Source organism: Phytophthora cinnamomi, assembly GCF_018691715.1.
Source record: "Phytophthora cinnamomi strain GKB4 chromosome Unknown Contig71, whole genome shotgun sequence".
In the NCBI taxonomy this organism is placed as follows: domain Eukaryota; phylum Oomycota; class Peronosporomycetes; order Peronosporales; family Peronosporaceae; genus Phytophthora; species Phytophthora cinnamomi.
Window position 1 is genome coordinate 19,822 of NW_027151004.1, and position 21,311 is coordinate 41,132.

Here is a 21,311-nt window from a genome sequence, read left to right on the forward strand (position 1 = left end):
CTCCCGTGGCGACCATGCCATGCTGACAGCCCTCAGGCAGATCGCCTCTGCAGTCGCTCAACTGCATATGGCAGCGAGGCTGCAGCACAGTGATTGCGGGTCAACATCCCCGCCGAACTGATGCTTACGCCGTGAACTATCGGATCCATCGTCGACTGTCGCAATTTGCCGCACCAGCGGTTGCTGCAATCAGGCTTTTCACACAACAGCGAGGAAATACTTGCAAGCAACTCAAAGCAACAGCAGTAGGCAGACGGAAGCAGCGGCCTTGGGTCTCTCTCGGCGCGCGCGCGTCCACAAATGGGGCTCTTCCGCTCATGTTCACCCTGTCCTTGAAGTTGTACCCGTAAAAAGTCTGAGACAATTTACCGGGACACTTCCAGCCGACCAGAGCGGCGTGCCTCCAATCGGCCGCTGTATCAGCCGCTTTCCGCAGCCCGTGCGATCTTTCGCGACTCTGTCCGCGCGTAATCGCCCCGCCTCCACTTTTTACGTAAAAAGTCGCGCCTTGAAGCGTGCGGCGGTCGTGTCTTTGGCGGGCACGTGTGGCTCGAGCGCGAGGGAAGAGGGGGAACCAAACCGCCAGTACACAACATCAGCAGGAAGTGACCAAGGAAGACCATGCTCGCCGTCCGCCGTGCCGCCGCCGCCGTCCCGAAGCGCGCCTTCGCGTCGCCCGTCCAGTCCATGGGCCTCGCCAACCTGCAGGACAAGGAAAAAGCCGCCGAGGCCGTCTTCTTCAAGTACGTCCCTACAAATCGCCATACACTTTTAGGATATCCTGCCAAAGTGCACGGAAGGAGAAGAATTCCCTAACGATTTTTTTTTTACGCACTGCAGCAAGCAGGACGAGAAGGCGCTGCGCAAGCTGCTGCAGAAGATGAAGGGCCAGACCGACGTCGTGGACAAGGAGGGCTACAAGCACCACGTGGAGCACGACAAGAAGGGCCTGAAGGACATCCCCGGCCTCGACTTGAGCGAGGAACAGGTTAACGCGCTGCTCAAGTGGAAGCACCAGCAGTAGGCCGCTGGCCAGGCCGCCGCTCCCATCCTTTGTCCGTATCTCTCCCCGCCAGGCTCTAAGAAGACGCCTCTCCTCTCGTCGCTCACTTCCTGCGCTTCGGCCCCAACTCGACGACACTACTACAGCATCGAAGCAGCAACAGGGCGAGTCACAGGAACTAAATCAAGAGTCGACGACGTTGACTTGACACCTCGTCGGCGTTTTTGCCTCTCGCTCCAGGTTGCGTTCGTGTTTTGGCAGAGCCGTGGTGCTTGGGGCAGACAGGTGGGAGAAGTGGAGGGCGTCCGAGGGACTAGCGCCTTACAGCGAGGTCAGCAGGTAGCGAGGAGACAGGAGAAGCAGCGGCCACGAGCAAGGCGTACGAAATCACCCGCACCCAACACACAAAACGAAACAATAAAAAGCTAATTAACGAATCTGTCGGAGCTGCAGCTTTGGACTGACTCCTGAGGTGCCCGAGGACGAACTCGGCCTGCGTTTATTTCGTCAATTGGCAGGTGAGGACTTGCTTGACGAGACAAGCATCGACGTACTTGAAGTTTGTGGACAGGCCGTTGCAAGTTGACGATGACCATCACTGCTTGACCCGAGAGCACGCGCCATTTGCCACGAATCCGCGGGGGTAACTACATTATGAGAACGCGCGGCAATCTCAGCTTGACTCGAACGCAGCGATCTCCGCATTGACCCTGTCCAGCTCCGCAGCGATCTCGGTACGCTGTTTGGTCGCGGTCTCGAGCATTTGCTTGAAACGATTCTGAACAGATACAAAGGCAGGAGGATAGCATGTTGTGACGTGAGCAATTGCACCCCATAAACTGTTTGAGACACCAGCAGTAAAGAGAACCTACCTTGACAATGATGTTAGAGTTGGCGTCGACCTTGGCACTCAGCTCACTGATGTCGCGGTCGGCATCGCGCACCGACTTCTGCAGCCGCTCGCGCATGGGCAACAACTTGAGATAGGCCGGGTCTGTCAAGTATTCCTTTTGGCGAGGAGGCTCTGCCGGCTTGGTTTCCATACCGTCCAGGATATCGTCCTCCAGCAAGTCCACCTCTTTGTCGTCGTCCTGGTCACGACCAGCAGACGAGTGGAGCTGCATGGGTGACAGCCTGGGACTTGGTGTTGGCGCAAACGCGGGTGAGCGCTGGACAGACGCCCGTCCGTCCGTTTGCGACTCGGCCTCCGAGCCGATATCTGTAGCTAGTGGGGTGTTCATGATCGACGCGTTGGCTGTACCTGGCACCGTGCTGTTTCCTGCGCTCGGGGGCAGCAACTTCTGCTGTTTGGTAGGGGGCTCTTCCGACAGAGTGAGGTACTCTGGGTGCTCTCGAATCAGCTCCATCTCGTCCGTGACTGTGATTCCATTCGGGTGCTCGTCATCCGCCATCCAGTCGTAGAAGTCCACCAGCTCCTCGTGCACATCTTCGATCGCACCGCCGGCAATGATCTTCACGAGGTCCTCCTCCACACGAGCGACGTCACCTTTCTGACGGCAGCAACATGAAGAAAATAGCCATAAGTCATGAAGCACGTCCCACACCCAACGCGGACAACACACACCGGGAACGGCGTCGTCTTCTTGGTCTTGTCATACTTTCGCTTGATCACATTAGTGTTCGGCGGCGTGAGTCCATTGGTCACCTCCTCCTGCGTCTCCAACAGCTTCCTCTCCTCGTCTTTATCCGTCACCACGAAAATCTAACACAATAATGACAGCACATATCATCAACCTTCAGCACAACAACTCTCCACCCCTGCGAGCAAGCCGCTGAAGCCTCTACCTGTCCGATCTCACCGCTCTTGTAGAAGAAGTTGTCGTCGTAGGTCTTGTGCGTCTCCAGAATGCACGGTAACTGCGCTGCAGTTCCACACCAACGCCAACAAAGCCATCAGCAGTGTCCTAAGCCCGTCAAAAGCACACATTGCGACCACCGAGACGCCGCCCAACGCACCGATCTTGGCGGGGTACTCCTTGCCGTTCACATGCAGCGTAAAGTGTTTGTTATCCGCTGCAAAATAGCCGAAATTACACCATAAAAGCGCGTTAAACCCCCGATATAACCCCTGTCTTCTCGCCGCCGTCTCTCTCCTCCTAAAACGCGCCTTACGGCGCCGCAAAAGCACGGTGCACGCACCTCCAGACACCATGTCCACATTCGCCGAGTCGCCATTGGCGATGCCGGCGCGCACCTCCTGCGCCAGGCGCTTCGGCAGCTGCAGCAGGTACTGCTCCATGCGTGGTCAACAGGCGAGTGCGGAATTGGGTTACGCAAACGGCGTCCCTCCTCCCATTGGTCGAAAATGGTAATCGGCGTAATCGACCATCACTCTCCTCGTGTACCGCAGATACGGTACACTTGACGACCTTCCGCACTCGCGAGTGCGCACTCCCGCACTCGCCTTCAACCCCGCACGCGCTCTGGAGCAAGCGACCGACCGATGGCGGGCAAGCTGAAGGTGACCAAGGCGCAGGCGCTGGCCGACGAGGAGAGGCGGCCGCTGCTGGGGGGCGACGTGCGCGTGACGCTGCGCCGCCATGACGCGCCGCCCGCCGCCTCGGGGCTGGGCGACCGGTACCCGTCTCAGGACGCGACGTGCCTGTCGTCCGCGCTCTTCTCGTGGGTCACGCCGCTCATGGAGCTGGGCAACCAGCGGCCGTTGGAGCACGACGACCTGTACCTGCTGGACCCGGCCAACCGCGCGCACGAGGTGGCCTCGGAGTTCCAGGCGGCCTGGAGCCGTCAGAGCCGCAAGCCCAAGCCCAGCCTGGCCTGGGCGCTGGCCTCGTGCTTCGGCGGCCAGATCGCCAAGGCCGGGCTGCTCAAGCTCGTGCACGACTCGCTGCAGTTCGTGGCGCCCATGCTGATCAAGGAGATCATCGCGTACCTGCAGAACCCCGACGCGCCGCTGAGCGAGGGCCTGATCTACGCGGCCATCGTGTTCGTCTCGGGCGTCGCGCAGTCGTTCCTGCTTAGGAACTACTTCTTCCACTGCTTCGAGGCAGGCATGAGGGTGCGCTCGGCCGTGTGCACGGCCGTGTACAGCAAGAGCTTGGTGCTGTCCGCCGCGGCGAGGCAGAAGAAGACGACGGGGGAGATCACCAACCTCATGTCCATCGACGCCCAGAGGCTGCAGGAGCTCTCGACGTTCATCAACAGCGTGTGGTTCTCGCTCTTCCAGATCGTGGTGGCGTGCTACTTGCTGTGGAAGCAGATCGGCCCCGCCACGTTCGCTGGCGTGGCTGTGATCATCCTGATGCTGCCGATCACCGCCGGCATCTCGAAGCTCATGCGCCGACTGCAATTGAAGTTGATGAAGGTGAAGGACGAACGCATCAAGATTTGCAACGAAGTGCTGGCGGGGATGAAGGTCATCAAGCTCCAGGCCTGGGAACACTCGTTCACCAAGCGCGTGCTGGAATACCGCAGCGAGGAGCTGAGCAAGCTCAAAACGTACATCTACGCTCGCAGCGGATCGATGACGCTCTTTTCGGCGATCCCGTCGCTGGTGACGGTGGCGTCGTTCTACACATACGTCAAGCTGGGCAACACGCTGGATGTCGGGACGGCGCTGACGTCGCTGGCACTGTTCAACATTCTTCGCTTCCCGCTGTTCATGTTGCCGCAGGTGCTTAACTCGATCGTCGAGGCGAGTGTGAGTGTTGACCGCTTGAGTTCGTACCTCCAGGAAGAGGAACGCGAGAAGGTTGGCCCTGGAGACTTGGACCGTGTTGGCATCCGAGTCAACAATGCCGATTTCATGTGGGATACTGCATCGAGTACGTCGTCCTCGTCGGAGGCGTCGTCGGGTTCACAAGAGGAGGACAGCTTGCTCAAGTCGGACTCAATTTTGGGCAAGGACGCTTTGGAAAGTGGGGAAAGTTTGCCAGTGCTTCAAAGTGTGACACTCGATGGCCACCCGGGTGATTTAATTGCCGTCGTCGGCCATGTGGGTTCAGGCAAGTCGACCCTTCTTAGTGGAATCCTCGGCGACGCCCGATGCAGTCGCGGTGAAGTGAACCTCCGTGGATCTGTTGCATACGTCTCCCAGCAGCCGTTCATTCAGAACGCGACAGTTCGCGAGAACATTTGCTTTGGTCTCCCATTTGATGAGGCCAAGTATGCCGATGCTTTGCGCGTAAGCTCGATGCAGAAGGATTTGGCTGTGCTGCCTGGAGGGGATATGACTGAAATTGGCGAGAAGGGTATTAATCTCAGTGGTGGGCAGCGTACCCGCGTAGCCCTTGCGCGTGCTGTGTACCAGGATGCAGATATTTATCTGCTAGACGATATTCTGTCGGCTGTGGACAGCCATGTTGGTCATGACATCTTCAAGGAGTGCATCAAGAAATGTCTTAAAAACAAACTGGTGGTTCTGGTTACGCATGGTCTGACTTTTCTAAGCGAGTGCGATAAGATCGTAGTGCTGGAAAACGGTATGATCGTGGAGGATGGCTCATATGAAGACCTCATGGAGAAGGATGGTGGACTTCTCATGGATCTCGTAGCGAAGTACAAGGACCAAGATCAGCAGCAAGAGCCCAACACCATCGAAGATGTCGAGGACGAAATCTCGCTCGATGAACTGGAAGAGGATGAAGAGGACAATCCGACGCCCGAACGCCTGGGTCGGCGATTGAGTCGGTCGTCTGTACGCAGCGATCGTACCACGAGTGACGCTGGAGCCGATGCTCAACTGATGACCGATGAGGATCGATCTGTGGGTGACGTTGCGTGGCAAGTGTATAAGACATGGATCATGGCGTTTGGTGGAATTTTTGCCGGACTCCTTGTCATTGTTGTGTTCATCGCTACTCAATTCGTAAACTTACTCTCGACATGGTGGCTTTCGTTCTGGTCGGAGCACTCGCAGTCAAAGGATGATGACGAGCAACCGGCTGATCCGCAGTCGCAGATGTTCTACGTATATGTGTACATGGGCCTCAACGCCGCGTACGCTGTGGCGTTGTACATCCGTGCCATTACGACTTACAAGGGAGGCCTGCGAGCGAGTCGATCACTATTCCAGAACCTACTGGCCCGCATCCTGCGCGCCCCGACATCTTTCTTTGACACTACGCCAACTGGTCGTATTGTGAATCGCTTGTCTAAGGACGTGTACACTGTTGATGAGAGTATCCCAGCAACATGGAGCATGCTTCTCAATACCTTCATCAGTGTGTTGGTAACACTGGCGACTATCTCGTACGTGACCCCGATTTTCATGATCATTCTACTGCCTGTGCTGGTGGGCTACTACATCTCGCAACGGTACTTTATCAAGTCTTCGCGCGAATTGCAGAGACTAGACTCAATCAGCCGCTCCCCTGTATTTGCCCTGTTGTCTGAGACGCTTGATGGTTTGCCGACTATTCGTGCGTATCGTGCTGAAACCCAGTTTTCTACGAAGAATGAGGAGCTGATTGACCGGAACCAGCGCGCGTACTTCCTCAACTTTGCAGTTAACTGCTGGCTAGCTCTCCGTCTTGAGTTCGCTGGTACACTTATTGCAGCGTTTGCGGCTCTAACTGCAGTTCTGGCTCACAGTTCGGACCCTGAGCGTGGGGCAGCTTTTGCCGGGCTTGCAGGCGTGTCTTTGACATACGCATTCAGCGTCACGCAGTCGCTTAATTGGTCCGTGCGCATGGTGAGCCAGCTTCAAACGCAGATGGTGTCTGTGGAACGTATCAAGAACTACACTGTGATGGATACGGAGGCGGCGCTTACGAGTGTGGGTAAGCTTCCACCTGCTCAGGAGTGGCCGTCTGCCGGCGCTATTGAATTCCGTGATGTGAACCTGCGCTACCGCCCAGGTCTGCCTCGAGTGTTGCGCAATCTCTCCCTTTCCATTCGCCCCCAAGAGAAGATCGGCATTGTGGGTCGCACTGGCGCGGGCAAGTCGAGCCTTGTGGTGGCGCTTATGCGCCTTGTGGAACTTGACAGCGGCTCCATCGTCATTGATGGGCTTGACATCAGTACCATCGGGTTGCACGAGCTGCGCAATAAGATCTCAATCATTCCGCAGGACCCCGTACTCTTTTCAGGCACAGTACGCAGCAACGTGGATCCATTCGATCAGTACACGGACGAGCAGATCTGGACGTCACTGCGTCGGGCTCATCTCGCGCATGTGGTGACCGCGCTGGACAGTGCTGTGGACGAGAAGGGTTCTAACTTCAGTGTGGGCGAGCGTCAGTTGTTGTGCATTGCTCGTGCCCTGCTTAAGCGGTCGCGCATTATTCTGATGGACGAAGCGACTGCCTCTATCGACACGGAGACGGACCGTAAGATTCAACGCAGCATCCGCGAGGAGTTCCGTGAATGCACCTGCCTCACGATCGCGCACCGTATCAACACTATTCTTGACGCGGACCGCATCCTTGTCATGGAGCGCGGCACTGTTGGCGAATTCGACACCCCCAAGGCTCTCCAAAAGAAGCCAGATGGCCTGTTCAAGGGACTTGTTGAACACTGGCAGAATGAAGGAAAGTAAGAAAGAGGTCTTGTAGCTTGAGTAGTGAAGTGGGCTTCATCGAAACTCCAGATAAACGAAAAATACACGATCGTCTTATCCTTTTCGTCGATGTATTTTGAGCAGTGCCACCTAGCGTGCAGTTGTGATGACCTGGCGAGAAGAAGGCCACAATGAAGGGGATGGCGAGTGCGGATCTGCCCAAGTGTGCTCGGACGTTGAAGAGGCGATATACTTGCTGACGAAGCGAGATCCCGTTGTCTACGACCGGGCTTCATTGACGTGGAGGTGTTTGATCCCGGCAAAAGCAAGCATTGAAACGCGTTTCGGCAAGGTATCGATACTACAGATATTTTCCCTGACCAGCTAACCGCTAACGAGGCCGAAAGGTATTGTGTCTGATTGTTCGCAACCACGATGGAACTCTGGTTTGCTCGCACCCAAGCGGCACAGCATATTTATCGGTGAGGGCAAGTTGAAGTGACCGAGATATTGAGAAATGCTGACTTGTTGCGTGCGCTCGCTTTCAGGGCTACAACGTGATTGAAACTCGCGAGGTATGACAGATAGCAGCACTTGATTTCTCTAGATGAGACTAACTGAGACCGTTGCGTCCAAAACTTTTGAATCGAAAGGGTTCTTTCGTTGACGTAGGCATGCTTCCATCGGATACCGCTCAAGAGGGTTTTGCCGGAGGGAGGGTTTCTGGTCCGAGAGCTAGGTCTGACCGTGAGATCCCAACGAAGGTGCGTGCGCTGGATCTTCGAGGCTGCCACATTGGCCAAGACACAGTAACACAGCTAAGTCGGGGACTCACGAGCAATGTACGTACTGTACTTCCTACAGGTTACACTGGTGTCGTTCTGACTACCTTTCACATGGTGTTATTCTAGCGTTTTGTGACGACATTGTCGCTGAGTGGTAACCACTTGCAGGATGGAGATATGGCGCTACTGGCTGGTGCTCTTATACACAATGGGTGTTTGTTGGAACTCACGCTAAGTTATAATGCTATCGGAGAGGTTGGATCAACCTCCTTGGCCAAGGCACTAGCGATGAATTCTCACCTGCGGTTACTTGACCTCATGCACAACCGGATTGGTAAGGACGGTATCACGCCATGGCTTGGGGATACGCTGCGAGTCAATTATGCGCTACGTGAGCTCAAGCTTAGTCACAACGCTATTGGAGACAAGAAAACTGTCGATCTACTCCAGTCCCTATCGCCGAAACAACTAACGGAGGAAGAAAAACTCAAGGCGCGCATTGCCAATCGCCGAAGGGAGACGACAACGGCTGATGGCTCGGAACCCCACGAAAACAGTGAACCTTTCAACTCGACCCTGAGGACACTGCTCCTGAGCAACACTGGGATATCTGACGAAGCCTCAACGCATCTTGCTCACATGCTGGCGCACACGCGATCAATGACACACTTGGATATTTCCTGCAATGACTTTACGAGTGAGGGGAACATCGATATTGCGCGTGGCTTGCAGCGTAATTCATCGCTCCGATATCTAAACTATCGCGAGAACAGGTTGGATGAACCGGCCGCATTAGCTCTGTTACGGGCATTGAAGATACACTCTTTTCTCGAGACAGCACTTTTCCAGGACTGCTTCGGAAGCGAGTCGACAGTGGGCAGCGCATTGGGCCAGTTCATTGAAACTTCACAAGCGCTGACGACGCTCGACTTGGTAAGTGATCACTACACATTTGACTTTATTGCTTTTTACTCAACTGATCTTATTGATCTACCAGAGTCACTGCCCCTTGGAGCCGCCTGGAGTGGTTGAATTGTACTATGCACTTGCTGATAATACAAACTTGCGTAGCATTGATCTGGTAAGCTGACCACTTAGTGGCAAAAGGAATATTACTGTGGATGCCTACAGCATATTCTAACATACCACTGAAGACTTGTTCAGGTCTCAAATCCGATAGTGCTGCAGGAGTTCTAGCCAAGTCACTGCAGCAAAACACCGCGTTGACTTTCGTGAATCTCTCGTACAACGAGATCACCTTGCGGGGATGCAAGCTGCTGCGCGATGGTGTCGCAGCACGAAACGAGACAGCAGCCCGCCTTGTGTTGTCCCTGGAGGGCAACTCCGGCGAAAAGTGTCCAACAGGCACTGTCATCACAGGTGGAATGCGGCCCGTTAGGCCACCGCTAATTCACGAATAAATCCTGTCACTTGCCGAGCACAAACTGGCACCGGAATCGATCTCCAGATTGGGAGCGCTAGTTGAAGTTGCAGCAAGCTTTGCTACACGAACGCTGGATCTTTAGATGTGTCAGTATTGACAATACACGTGACCCACGTAAGACTTCACCGTGAAGTGGGGCCATGTTTTTTTTTTTAATGCTTTCAATGGTGGCGCCGGTTCCTTTCCAAAGCTGGTCGGAAGAGCTGCAAAAGCTGCAAATGAGCAGCACCGTGACGGAAAGAGCGAGTTAGGCACGCTGCGTTGCAAAGCACAGACCGGATGCGACAGTCGATGGCTCGTAAAACTACCGTATCCATAGGGTGAACTCGTCCACGCAAGCAGTTGATTGCCTCGTGTGCAGCGCTCCGTCAAAAGGAGTGGCTGGCGTCCGCTCGAGGTGGTGCTGAAGGTAACATTGCGGGGGATGGACTTGTTGGTCTGCGGAGCTGCTGCAAACACGGTGCTTTGATGCTGGGGCTCACTTGAAGCACACACCCACGACGTTTTCTCCCGCGCTGCCGAATCTCCGAGCACGACAGCGCGTTACGCAAGGCGACGTGGTGAAGGTTCAATGTGAACCGGCCGCAGCAAATGAACATGTACCATGTGTAAGGATGAATGCACCAAGGCAGTGGAGGTTGTCACGAGCGTGTTCATATTAGACTTAGTGTACATTTTGGGCAGTCTAGTAGTTCCTACGGTAGCATTCTATCACCTTAGTGGTTCAAGCTGGAGCGGCATGCGCCGCACTCGCAGCGCGCAAAGTTACCGCACGGGAAGTCGTCGAACTCGAGGGCGACCTGGGTCTCCTCGTCCGAGGTGAGGGACGTGGACGACGACGAGCGCTTGAAACTGGTCGGCGACAGCGACATCGAAAGCGACATCGACGAGGTGGTCGACGCCGTGGACGAGTGCACCCGTGACAGGTCCTTGGTGGTCTGCGTGCTGCTGGACACGAACACCGCGAACACTTTGCTCACGTCGTCGCGCATCCTCGAGCAGCCGAGGTTGCCGTGGTTCACCAGCGACGCCTTGACCGTGTTGAGCATGCGCAGTAGTGCCACGCGGGTGCCCTCCACGCCGCTGGGGCAGCTCCTGCAGAAGAGTGAGGCCCGGGGAAGTGGTGCTTGATCACGTTGCCCAGCCACTTGCACTCGGCGTTGCAGCGGTGGCCCAGCCGCAGTGCCTTGACGAGTCTCCTTCGCAGGTCACGGTACTCGTCGAACGGCCGGGACAGCGTCCACGTTGTCGCCTCGTCCTTGGAGGTCTGGTAGGTCATGTGCAGCTCGTACAGCACGTTGCGCTTGCCCAGTCCGTGCCGGGCGTTGGTGCTTGTGGTCATTTCGAGCGTCAGGTGCTCCAGCCACGCCACCGACTCGGGCAGAGCCGACGGTGTCGTCGAGAGCTGTCGGGTGGAAGCGAACATTGTATTGTAGCGCTTCGCCTCGCGGGGTCCGGGGCGGATCGAGAAATGAGCTCCACGATGGTCGACGAGGTCGCCGAGTGCATGGACCTGCGTCGCGCGTGATGACGAGTCAAACCTGCCTCCAAATACTTGAAAGGCTCATAATCAAGGCGAGCACCTTGCATAGAGCCCCGACGACGATTACCTGCGCGATTGCGCGCCCCGGAGCTCCCGGCATCAGCAGGTTACGACGCACCGCGGCCGAAAAAACAAAGACACGCGCGTCCTCCGTAGACCAAGCAGGGAATCAGTTCGTCAGCGATTTGCTCCGGGAGGAGCTTCGTGCCAGTCGCGACCTGCACCTGCACCATCACTGCGAGGGCGTGAAGTACATTGGCACCGCGCCTGTGTCGCACGACCTGCTCGCGTAGGATACCCATGCTTTTAGCCCGGAGTCGACCAACCGCAGCGACGCACAAAGTAGGTTGAGATGCGCAACACAAATCGCGCGTGAGGGTGCCGTGGAGAAAACTTGCAACGCCCCTGGTGGTGATTGAACTGCACCCATAGACACGGTGGCCATCGGTCCAAGCCTCCTCAGTTGTAGATTCTCTAGTCGATTCATGCAGGAAGCAGGAAAGTGAAGCGACTCTGCTGCCGCTGGATTCCATTGCATGCTTGCCATGGATAACTTAGATATGCTGCGGCGGCAAGGCATGGCAGCGCTGAGTGTTGGCTAGCCTTTTAACGCAATACCGCACGACTCAACGTCCACGTGACGGTCTTGCGAAGAAGATACGACGGAAGGCACATGCTGGCAGTGGGGAAGCACGCGATATGTACTGCTACAGCTGCTTGTGTTTAACTTCAGATTGTGAATCGGTTACCGCAATTGCTAGCTACCAGCAAGTTGTTGGATATTCGCCTGTCACTCAACAAGTGTGTCTCTGAAGAGCAAAGCCCAGATGCGTTCGACCATCATAACCGTAATCTACCTGCTCACGCCGTCCGCCGGCGGGCTTGATTAAGGCACACAATCTGTATGTCGTCTCGAGCGAGCTTACAAGCAAGTGCATGCACATGCATGAGGACTGAATTCGAAAATTATGTTTTGGCTTACAGGGGCCGAGCCCTGCATCTCTGAGTACCTCAGCTTGTTGCTCATGGTGTTTGGCCTCGCGAGTCCACACCTGTTTCCGCGCAAACCGACCTGAAATATCCACCGGTGGCGCACACGCGCAAATGTGTACATACCTGGACAGGCACGCGAAAGCCTGTCGCACCGTCTGCAGGAGACTGTCTCGGAGTCTCGGAGTCTCCGAGTCGGAGACAAGCTCGTCACGATGAGCCGGGGTCTCGGCACAACTTGAACAAAACTCTGGATGATCCTGAACCGCCACAGAGTCCACACGCTTTCAGCGCAAGGAAGCACTGCTCTTCCTCCAGAATTGGCGAGATGTCCCCGACTTCAGACCCACGTGGTGGTGGGTATCACCATGTAATGCTGAGTGCTTACAAAAAATACTAAAGACCCGCGGCTCGTTTTCTGGTCTCTGTGACACCCGCCTTCCCTGAGGCCTCGGCTAATTTGGCGGCCGAGGCCAAATTCGCGTGGTGCTCGGAAGCCCTGAGATATCGGGCGTGTCATCACTCGACTCCGTCACGATGGAAACCTATAGTGAGATAGCACTGTGTCGCCATGAATCCATGTGAACCGATGAATACATACCCATTTGGGGATCTGGCAATCTAGTTTTTGGCTGGTGCTTGAAATGCAAGTGATGCAACTATTTTTGTTTATAGCCACCACTCGTCCGTTGAATTCTCTTCAGCAGACTTCAGCAGACTCACAACTCCACCGTAAGCGAACGATCATGGCACCGAAGAAGAAGGCCAAGAAGCCGAAGAAGTCCAGCTCGGCTGCAGATGCCGGTGACGGGGCTGATGGAGCCTCCGTAAGTTGCAGGTTCAGAGAATTATGTTGCTTACATGTTGGCATTTCATTGACATTTGCTCGCTCTTCCGTTTTGTTGGATTTGTTTACTGCAATCGAGTAGCTGATGGACAACGCTCCGCCCATTGCCATCGAGGCCGACCCTATCCACTACGTGACGCTCGATATGCGCGTACGACTGCTTTATTCAGCAACATTTCCTCTTGAACTGGTGCAATATTAACGGAATCTCTGCGTAGCTGCTCAATTGGAGCTACCTCAATTTCAAGTTACGCACCAAGACCACCACACGATTGTTCGCCATCAAGGTGAGCTAATCGTACCACGACAACTTGGGTCCTACGTCCTCTTATGGTGTGGCCTTCACTTGCAGCAACAAATTCAAAAGCAGCACGGGCCGATCACTGATCTCAAGATCTGCAAGGGCCACTTCTCAGAGGCAAATGAGTTAAGACACGACATGATGACTTTAGCGGAGTTTGGTATTGAAGGTGCGCCCGAAGGCGAGCCGGAAGTGGTAGGTTTGTGACAACTAGCAAGTATTTGTGAGATTAACCCTCGACGCGACTCACGAATTGTGTATGTGCAACTTTCGTTTGGCAGATATGCTTGGTACACTACGATTTCAAACCAGAGCAGCACGACAACCCGCTTCTTCTTGCCACAGAGCAGAACTGATTCTGCTGCAGTCTAGTACACAGTACAGGTCAATTTCAGCGTCCTACTTCATCTTCTTAAGTGCAGCGCCAATAATCTCGATCGCCTTGGCTACAACCTCCTTGTTTGCCTGGGAGCCCATGTGTCCGAGACGCAGCACCTTGCCCTTCAACGGTCCATACGAGCCCCCCACCAGCAGGTTCTGAGCGCGAAGCTCTTGCTCCAGCGCAGCCCAGTCGCATCCTTCCGGGAGCTCAACAGCAGTCACAGTGGGGGACGCGGCGCTCTCGTCGCTGTAGATCTTCAACCGGAGCGTCTCCTGCACCTCATGCCGCGCAAACGCGCTGACCTCCGCGTGTCGTTGAATAGCCGCGTCAATGCCTCCTTCCTTCTCGATGTTATCGCACGCGACCAGAGCCGCGCGGATGGCCTGCCAGTTGTGCGTGTACGGCAGCAGACGTGGCTCCTGCAGCGCCGCGCGGTAGAACGGCTGCAGCGCGTCGTAGCCCACGTACTTGACGTCGTTGATGCGTTTCCAGGCCTTGTCGCTCACGGTCGTGAACGCCAGCGCCGGGGGACCCGACAGAGCTTTGTGGGGGCCCAGCAGCCCCAGGTCGATCTTCCACGCGTCCACGTCGAGCGGAGCGCCGCCCGCACTCGACACGAAGTCCACGAGGAAGAGTCCGTCCGAGGTGTGGCTGGCCACGGTCTCCCCCACGCCCTGTAGGTCGTTGAGGACGCCGCTGGGCGTCTCGCAGTGCACGGCCGTCACGAGCTTGGGGTCGCAGCGGCGGATCTCGGCGCACAGCGCGGCCACGTCGATGGCTTTGCGCCAGTCGCACGTTACCACGTGCACGTCGGCGCCCAGCGCCGTGGCCATGTCGGCGAAGCCCGCGCCGAAGAGGCCGTTGATGGCGCAGACCACCACGTCCCCGGGGCGCAGCGTGCTCTTGAGCGCGCCCCAGAGGCTCAGCATGGCCTCGCCCGACTGGATGGCCACGCTGCAGCGCTCGGCGTGCAGCAGCCGCTGCAGATGGCGCTCCAGCGCCAGGTAGTCGTCCCAGAAGGAAGGGTCCAGGTCGGACGAGCCGCACGCGGCCCCCAGCGCCGCCAGTACGTTGGGCAGCATCTGCGACGGGCCCGGCACGAGCTCCAGCTTGCCGCTGCTCGGGTGCGTCATCTCTCGGAGGCAGCAATGGGGCAGCTGAGCTCCAACAAGGCAAGTACACTCACGTGCCAAGTGCGTGGCGACCGTCCAGCAGCGGAGGAGGCACGCGATTGGACTAAAATTCTGAGACGCAGAATCAGATTATCAGGTGGACGACTGGCAAGACACCGAGTGACACCCGACGTCCATCTGATCGAGACGAACTTAACGAGGCGGACATGCAATTCGGCCCAGTATAAATGATAGGATTCCGGACTCCCATAGTTTATCCCTCGCCTTTTCCACCAATCCGCGTCCGCCGTCGTGCGGTCACTGGGCCCTCATTCCATTCCTACCGAGAGAGATCCAAAGGCGCAACCGTCGGCGATCCGTCTCCAGCTCTACCAGCCCATGCCGTCGCTCCCGCTCGCGCTGCTGGCCGCGGCCGCCGCGTTCTCCACGGCGCTGGCCGACCAAGTTCTAGTGCTGGCCACGTCCCGGCCCGCGCTCTTCCACGCGGCCGCCCCTCCTTCCTCCGCCTCCGCCTCCTCCGCCTTCTCCACGGCCGGCCTGGCCGACCTGGCGCTCAACTCGCTGGGCCTGCGCACGGGCCGCGTGGCCACGCGCGCCGCCGCGCAGAGCCCGCTGCAGGCCGACGTGTTCGCGCACAGCCAGGCCTACGCGCTGCTGCTGCTGGACGACGCCGCGCTGGCCGCCGTGGACGCCGCCGTGGCCGACGCCGACGCCTTCCACGCGCTGTACGCGGCGCCGCGCGCCAGCATTAAAGTGCCGGCCGCCGTGGCCCAGGAGTTCCACGCCGCGCAGCAGGCGCGCGCGCGCTGCGCCGGCAGCGTGGCCCTCTGCGCCAGCCTCGAGGCCGACGCGCCGGCCGTGGCCGCCGACCTGGTGCAGCGCGCGCTCCGGGCCAACAGCTTCCTGGACGCGGCCGACGCGGCCGACGTGGCCTTCGCGCGCGAGCTGGCCCAGCTCGCGCAGCTCGCGGCCCAGATGGAGAACGGCCCGGCCAAGGCCCTGTACGTCGTGGGCCTGTCCGCGCTGGCCGGGGCCGAGCACAGGCAGAAGCAGGCGCAGCAGGCCGCGGCCGCGGCCGTGGCCGAGTTCCTGGCCCAGCTGCTGAAGACCCACGCGCGCGCGGCGGCCCAGGTCATGACGGCCAGGCTGCCGCGGGCTACGCAGCAGGCCGCGGCGCTCTCGCGGCGCGCGCGCAGCCGGAAGCTGCTGTCCGGTCTGACTGACGAGGAAGACGACGAGGACGAGCAGAGCGCGGCCGACGCTGACGCTGACGCTGACAGTGACAGTGACGAGGACGACGAGGAGGAGACGGAGGACCTGGCGGCCCAGAGCGGCAGCGTCTGGGACGAGGAGGACGACGCCAACTCGACGGCCACCGCCGCCAACGCGACGGCACGTGGCGCCGTCTCCATGCCCGATATCGCCGAGTACCAGATCATCTTGTGGACGTCGGTGCTGCTGGGCGCCGTGCTGCTGCTGGCCGTGCTGGCCATGGGCAACATGGACACGGGCCGCGACAGCCTGCTGTACGCCAAGTTCATCGCCGACGTGAGCGGCCGCAAGACCAACTAAAAAGGCTGCTGGAGGCTCGTTCAGGGACGAGTGGCGACTCCAGCGCAGCTCCCGTGGTTGGCCCTTGGACAGGAAGCACTAGTCTCGGAGAGAGTAAGGCCTTAATATGCATCACTTGACCTTGAACGCCGGCGGCGACTACGAATTCGTGATCTTTTTGAGGCCTAACCGACGGGAGAGACCCCCTGGAGCCGGAGAGGACGCGAAGGATGAAGAACCACCCGCGCGACGATGATGGAGACCGCCCAGAAGCTGCAAACGAAGAACCTGAGGTGACGGCCCCATCGACGGAGCAAGGTGCGGTTGATGACGATGACATGAGCTCATGAAGCGCTGGCATGGGGTCTGCTCACGGTGTTGTGTGGACTGGAGAAGGCCGCCGCCTGGCGGAATTTCAAGCACGGTGCGCGCAGATGCGAGAGGTACGAGCTTGTTGGCATATTCAAGTGTGGATGCATGCTAGCTAAATGGTGCCTGCGGTTTGTTGTAGAACACGCAGCGTGAGCTTGCGCGGCTGGCCCAGCGCCGTGCCGATGTTCGGGCGCAAGTTGGGATCACCTCGGCGACGATGGAGCAGGTACGTCGAAGCTACTTCGAAGCGAAACATTGTTTAAGTGAATCGGGGTCGTATTGATTGACTAGATCGCTGTAGTGGAAGCAGGAGCATCAACGAATGCTTCGGGAAGGAGATTCGCAGTGATGAACACCCGCCAGCTCAAGCCTGCCTCGATAAATATAGTCGGGTTGCTTGCTGTCCTTGAGGGAAGGTTTGTTTTTCGAGCCTTGGTTCACTTCTGTGTTTTTAGTGTCTGGAGCTTTGCAGCTGAGATGCCTCCACGGCAGCCGAGTGAGCTGAATGCAGCTACCCAAGAGAAGATCACCGACCTATTCGACAATGAAGCGATCTGGGATGCGGATGACACGGACGGCTACATCGTTCAGCTTTTCCAGGAACTCGAGGCCGCTGGGGCCACCATCGTCACGCTCAAGGATCAAGGCTGGAATTCCTTGTTGCACACGGCGTCACTGTGGAATCGCCCCAAGATCATGGAGGAGCTCATCCGACGGGGCGCCCCGCTGAACGAGAAGAACAAGAATGGACACACGCCATTAGACTTGGCTATGCATTGGGGCCACTTCGACCTGGGCCAGCAGCTCCAGCATTACGGCGGCAAGCACACATGCGAGAAGGAACGCGATATCGCCATCTCCCAGCGAGATTTGGCGCAGCAGCAGCTCAGTAATTGTGAGCTGGAGTACGAGCACGCGGTGCGGTCGCTCAAGCAAGCTAAGCAAGAACGAGAACAGCTGCGGATTGAACGGGATCGTCTCGTAGTGCTACGCGCTCAGGTGGTCGAAGACTGCACAGCCTTGAGCAAGCAGGTGGAAGAGTTCCGGAGTGCTGCGGCGTCGCTCTCCAAAGAGCGCGATACGTTGCATATCCAAGCTGCTCAACTGCAAAACGAACTGGTTTGTGAAAAGACAGCACGAAACAACGCCGTACAGAGCTGGAAAGTGGCCGAGAAAGTTATCGCCGAGTTGCAACAGGTGCAGGAAGAGTGTCAAGAACGCGAGGAGGAAGCACTACGCTTACGCAACGAGGCGATTCAAGATCGAGACGTGGCCCGTGAGCGAGCGAAGGAAGCACAGCTAGACCAAGGTATCGCCAAGCAAAATCAGCTCGAGGTCGAACGCGAGCGCGATCAGGCGATTGAGCGGTTGCTTGCGGGGGAAGCCGAAATCGCCCACGACATGGAAAAGTGGCGGAAGCGAATCGCGAAAACCGAGTTGGAGCGCCGCAACATTCAGATCGAGATTGACAGACAGACGGAACTGTTGCGTTGTGAGAACGCAAGGCTGGAGAAGACCGTGGCTACCCTCACTGTGGCCAACACTCGACAACGAGCAGATTTGGAGCGAAACCAACTTTCGATTTTAACTCTAGAGAAGCAGTTAATTCGACAACAGCAGGAGTTGCTGGCTTCGAGTGAGCAAGAGTCCAAACTAAAAGAGCAAGTAGAGACTCTGCTAGAAGAAAGACGACAGGAATATAAAGCGTGGCGAACTCAAATGGAGTCCAAGCTAAAGCAGGAGCACTCAGATAGCCTTAAAACCACGCTGGAAGCCGCTATCACAACGTGGAAATCACTGCAGAACTGCCAACAGGAAATGGCTACACTCGGCTCGTCTTCAATTGAACACCATCCCGTGTCGCCATCGCGCACTCCTGCAATCATGTCGGCTATTTTCCAAGGCCAACGCCCGCACACGAGCACGGCAGGTCTCAAGTCCGGATTCCTGCCGTTTCTGCAGGAAACTCCAACAACGGGACTCAAGGTATCATCCTCCACGCCAGTACTCTCCGAGCATACACACCTTTCTGCCGTGAAGCCCGACCCTCCACCAGCGATTTTTGCTGACCTTGAGCAAACGATAAATGGCCATCGCGAGCATGCAGAAACTGCTATGCAAGATCTCACGGTCGGAACAACGGCCGAGCAGATCGTTGAGCTTTGTTCGTTCGTCCAGAAGTTCATGACTGACCTCTCAGCTTATATTACTTCCAGTTTGCAACATCTCAAGTTCGTCTGGCATCAGTTTTTTCTTCTTATCGCAGATAGCTCTAACACTGCCATTTTCGATTGTGCTGCAGGAAGCAAGCACTTGCTCAAGAAAAGATGATTGAGCGGAAGGGCGAACTCATTCAGCGCTTCACGCACCACCGTCAGGAAAAGGCAAAGCGGCAAAACCCTGCTCGATTCCGAGATTGCTCAGTGCGACCACTGTTGTGAGAAGTGTCAAAGGAAACGGTGGTGCGAGCGGGTTAGGTAGTGATGGCGCGAACGGGACATGCCAAACAGCTATCACGTTACGCTGCGAGAAGTGGCGCTGTTTCGTCAAGCGACTAGTATTCAACGATGAGACTGCCTTGGTAGCCGAGTTTTGCTGGGCAGCAGCAATGCAAGTGTACCCCAGGTACTAAACCGATCGAGTTTGAAGCAGTCGAAGCCAGAAACCGAGGTAGTGTCGTATTATGTATTGAGCTTGTCTGGCCACGGTGTCATCGTGTTGGGCATCGCCGCTGCCATCATGTCGATTCGAGCTGCAGGGGCCATCGTTGTAGTTCGATGGACCTTCGGGTCATTGATACTCTTCACGTCGCCATGCAGTGTTGACTCTGTATTAGGAGTACGGTCGAAAACGGTTCTTCTGAGTGGCTACGTCTGGGAAAAGGACACGCTTTGCTACAAAGTGGAGACTTCGGGATTATGAGAATGCAAGAAGAGGACGGAATGCAATTCCTGGTTCTCCACAAACTGCGTTGGTTGGGCGAGATATGATAGTCATCGGTGAAGTGCACGGAAATCGGGTACAACCTTGCATCGAGCAGTCGTGTACTGGTATTGTGAGAGTGTTCGGACACACATTAGGCGGTCCGCCGGATGAACTGTCAATCGTGTCGAAACAATTTATTGCTCCAGCCGTGCCAATTGAAAGAGAGGCGACACGGGTAGTTGGTGGGACTACTTCGAACCGCAACTGCGAGTTTTGGATAAAATATCCACAGCAATGTGCAACTAGCATCAACTTCAGGTTTGGTACTAGGACTGATTCCGTGGTCACATCTGCGGCAAAATAGAGCCCCGTGAGGGGCCATCCCGCCAGCTTCTAACTCTACTTGTACTTCAAGAGCTACCAAGGTTATCACAATGGGATGCACTATCACACTCGCTTTCTTATACATTTGATCCCGCAGGAGACTTGATGTCTAGACTGAAAGAACTGTGCCAGCTTCGTGCTTTTAGTGTGCCGCTGTAGTTTAATAAAAATGTTTTGGGGTATTACCTTTTCTGATGTTGGTTTTTCAATGCCGAGAGGACCCGATCTCTCTACCCAACCTCTATCGGATCCAGTGTCCGACCTCAGCAATTGAGGATTTATATTTCTACTATTACAGTGATGCAGTCTAGCATTTTTCTCTCCGCGGATAGACAAATACATTTTGTCAATCTCTGAGATCGATGATTACAAGAAGAGGAAGCGAGAGCCTCGTTACATGTAGCGCAAGCTGCTCAAATTCTAAAAGTAAAGGGACATCCGACTCGTGACCCCGTCTAAAGGAACAAATTATCCCCCAGATTACATACGTACAGTTCAAGAAAAGCTGGCCCAGCGAAAGCTTTTATAATCGGCCTATGGGATTACCGGGCAACATTCCTTTGTTGGTCCAGGTCCGTCTAAGATCAATCGCAATTCTAGGTGTGGCACCACCGCTGCCTCCTTCTACTTCTTTAGGTAAGCTGAGTCAGACGGATGCTGTTGTGGATAGCCTTCACGGAATTGTACTAATCAGCACTCGTTAAGTATGGACATCTTTCCATACGCCATGCACAGCAACTGGCGATCACCAGTTAAAAGTTTGCCTCACCACGACCAGCGCTGGCAATTGCAAGAGTTCGTGATCATCACAAAAGATGAGATTGCTTGAAAGCGTGAGCAGATTCATTTCCAAGTGGAATGGATTTCTTGGTTCTCCTTAGCGTGCGTTGGTTGTCAATTCCTAGACAAGGTATGATTGCCATCAGGGAAATCCATGTACAACCTTGCATCGAGCGGGTTTGCGTTGGCGTGAGCATGCTTGCAAGCAGGTCGGGCGGTCCGACGGATGAACTATCTATCGATCGGGTCGAAACAATATATTATGCCGGTGCTAACCGACCCGGAGGCGAGTTGATGGATCGGTGTAGGCAGCTGGAGGTCGCTTAAATGCGGTGCTTGGATTAAATATTCACAAAAAATATCGTAGTACTGTATTACGTAGATTAAGCACCA

At 56.2% G+C, this 21,311-nt stretch overlaps 9 protein-coding genes across 12 annotated transcripts; 6 read left to right on the forward strand and 3 right to left on the reverse strand.

Annotated features, from left to right (window-relative positions):
• Nucleotides 1-621: 621 nt before the first annotated feature.
• Nucleotides 622-1,024, forward strand: IUM83_14624 (Oxysterol-binding protein 9; the record flags this gene model as incomplete). The annotated part of the gene is made up of 2 exons (XM_067939384.1): nucleotides 622-743; nucleotides 841-1,024. 2 exons carry the CDS (start codon nucleotides 622-624, stop codon nucleotides 1,022-1,024), a joined length of 306 nt encoding a protein of 101 aa, XP_067786029.1.
• A 652-nt stretch (nucleotides 1,025-1,676) lies between these two features.
• On the reverse strand, nucleotides 1,677-3,263 carry IUM83_14625 (Transcription initiation factor TFIID subunit 7; the record flags this gene model as incomplete). Its single annotated transcript, XM_067939385.1, has 6 exons — nucleotides 1,677-1,781; nucleotides 1,876-2,514; nucleotides 2,589-2,726; nucleotides 2,810-2,886; nucleotides 2,981-3,037; nucleotides 3,164-3,263. 6 exons carry the CDS (start codon nucleotides 3,261-3,263, stop codon nucleotides 1,677-1,679), a joined length of 1,116 nt encoding a protein of 371 aa, XP_067786028.1.
• A 204-nt stretch (nucleotides 3,264-3,467) lies between these two features.
• Nucleotides 3,468-9,463, forward strand: IUM83_14626 (ATP-binding Cassette (ABC) Superfamily; the record flags this gene model as incomplete). Its single annotated transcript, XM_067939386.1, has 9 exons — nucleotides 3,468-6,840; nucleotides 7,664-7,833; nucleotides 7,889-7,963; nucleotides 8,030-8,056; nucleotides 8,135-8,323; nucleotides 8,393-8,600; nucleotides 9,105-9,199; nucleotides 9,264-9,347; nucleotides 9,431-9,463. 9 exons carry the CDS (start codon nucleotides 3,468-3,470, stop codon nucleotides 9,461-9,463), a joined length of 4,254 nt encoding a protein of 1,417 aa, XP_067786012.1.
• A 963-nt stretch (nucleotides 9,464-10,426) lies between these two features.
• Nucleotides 10,427-11,136, reverse strand: IUM83_14627 (uncharacterized protein; the record flags this gene model as incomplete). Of its 3 annotated transcripts, none has more annotated exons than XM_067939389.1 (2): nucleotides 10,427-10,805; nucleotides 10,928-11,136. In XM_067939389.1, the coding sequence occupies 2 exons, from the start codon at nucleotides 11,134-11,136 to the stop codon at nucleotides 10,427-10,429; spliced, it is 588 nt and encodes a 195-aa protein (XP_067786027.1). The 3 variants fall into 3 exon arrangements, with proteins under 3 accessions (XP_067786027.1, XP_067786026.1, XP_067786025.1); XM_067939388.1 differs by having other exon boundaries at nucleotides 10,427-10,793; nucleotides 10,859-11,136; XM_067939387.1 differs by lacking the exon at nucleotides 10,928-11,136 and having other exon boundaries at nucleotides 10,427-10,636.
• Nucleotides 11,137-12,989: 1,853 nt separating this feature from the next.
• Nucleotides 12,990-13,747, forward strand: IUM83_14628 (uncharacterized protein; the record flags this gene model as incomplete). The annotated part of the gene is made up of 5 exons (XM_067939390.1): nucleotides 12,990-13,070; nucleotides 13,173-13,241; nucleotides 13,309-13,377; nucleotides 13,443-13,586; nucleotides 13,673-13,747. 5 exons carry the CDS (start codon nucleotides 12,990-12,992, stop codon nucleotides 13,745-13,747), a joined length of 438 nt encoding a protein of 145 aa, XP_067786039.1.
• A 43-nt stretch (nucleotides 13,748-13,790) lies between these two features.
• IUM83_14629 (Serine-pyruvate aminotransferase) lies at nucleotides 13,791-14,906 on the reverse strand (the record flags this gene model as incomplete). 2 transcript variants are annotated; one of them, XM_067939392.1, is made up of 1 exon in its annotated part: nucleotides 13,791-14,906. In XM_067939392.1, the coding sequence occupies one exon, from the start codon at nucleotides 14,904-14,906 to the stop codon at nucleotides 13,791-13,793; it is 1,116 nt and encodes a 371-aa protein (XP_067786037.1). The 2 variants fall into 2 exon arrangements, with proteins under 2 accessions (XP_067786037.1, XP_067786038.1); XM_067939391.1 differs by having other exon boundaries at nucleotides 13,791-14,222.
• Nucleotides 14,907-15,284: 378 nt separating this feature from the next.
• Nucleotides 15,285-16,478, forward strand: IUM83_14630 (RxLR-like protein; the record flags this gene model as incomplete). Its single annotated transcript, XM_067939393.1, has 1 exon — nucleotides 15,285-16,478. One exon carries the CDS (start codon nucleotides 15,285-15,287, stop codon nucleotides 16,476-16,478), a length of 1,194 nt encoding a protein of 397 aa, XP_067786108.1.
• Nucleotides 16,479-16,687: 209 nt separating this feature from the next.
• IUM83_14631 (uncharacterized protein) lies at nucleotides 16,688-17,178 on the forward strand (the record flags this gene model as incomplete). The annotated part of the gene is made up of 4 exons (XM_067939394.1): nucleotides 16,688-16,775; nucleotides 16,854-16,900; nucleotides 16,969-17,055; nucleotides 17,131-17,178. The coding sequence occupies 4 exons, from the start codon at nucleotides 16,688-16,690 to the stop codon at nucleotides 17,176-17,178; spliced, it is 270 nt and encodes an 89-aa protein (XP_067786109.1).
• A 128-nt stretch (nucleotides 17,179-17,306) lies between these two features.
• Nucleotides 17,307-19,270, forward strand: IUM83_14632 (Nucleoprotein TPR; the record flags this gene model as incomplete). Its single annotated transcript, XM_067939395.1, has 2 exons — nucleotides 17,307-19,060; nucleotides 19,132-19,270. 2 exons carry the CDS (start codon nucleotides 17,307-17,309, stop codon nucleotides 19,268-19,270), a joined length of 1,893 nt encoding a protein of 630 aa, XP_067786110.1.
• Between the last annotated feature and the right edge of the window lie 2,041 nt (nucleotides 19,271-21,311).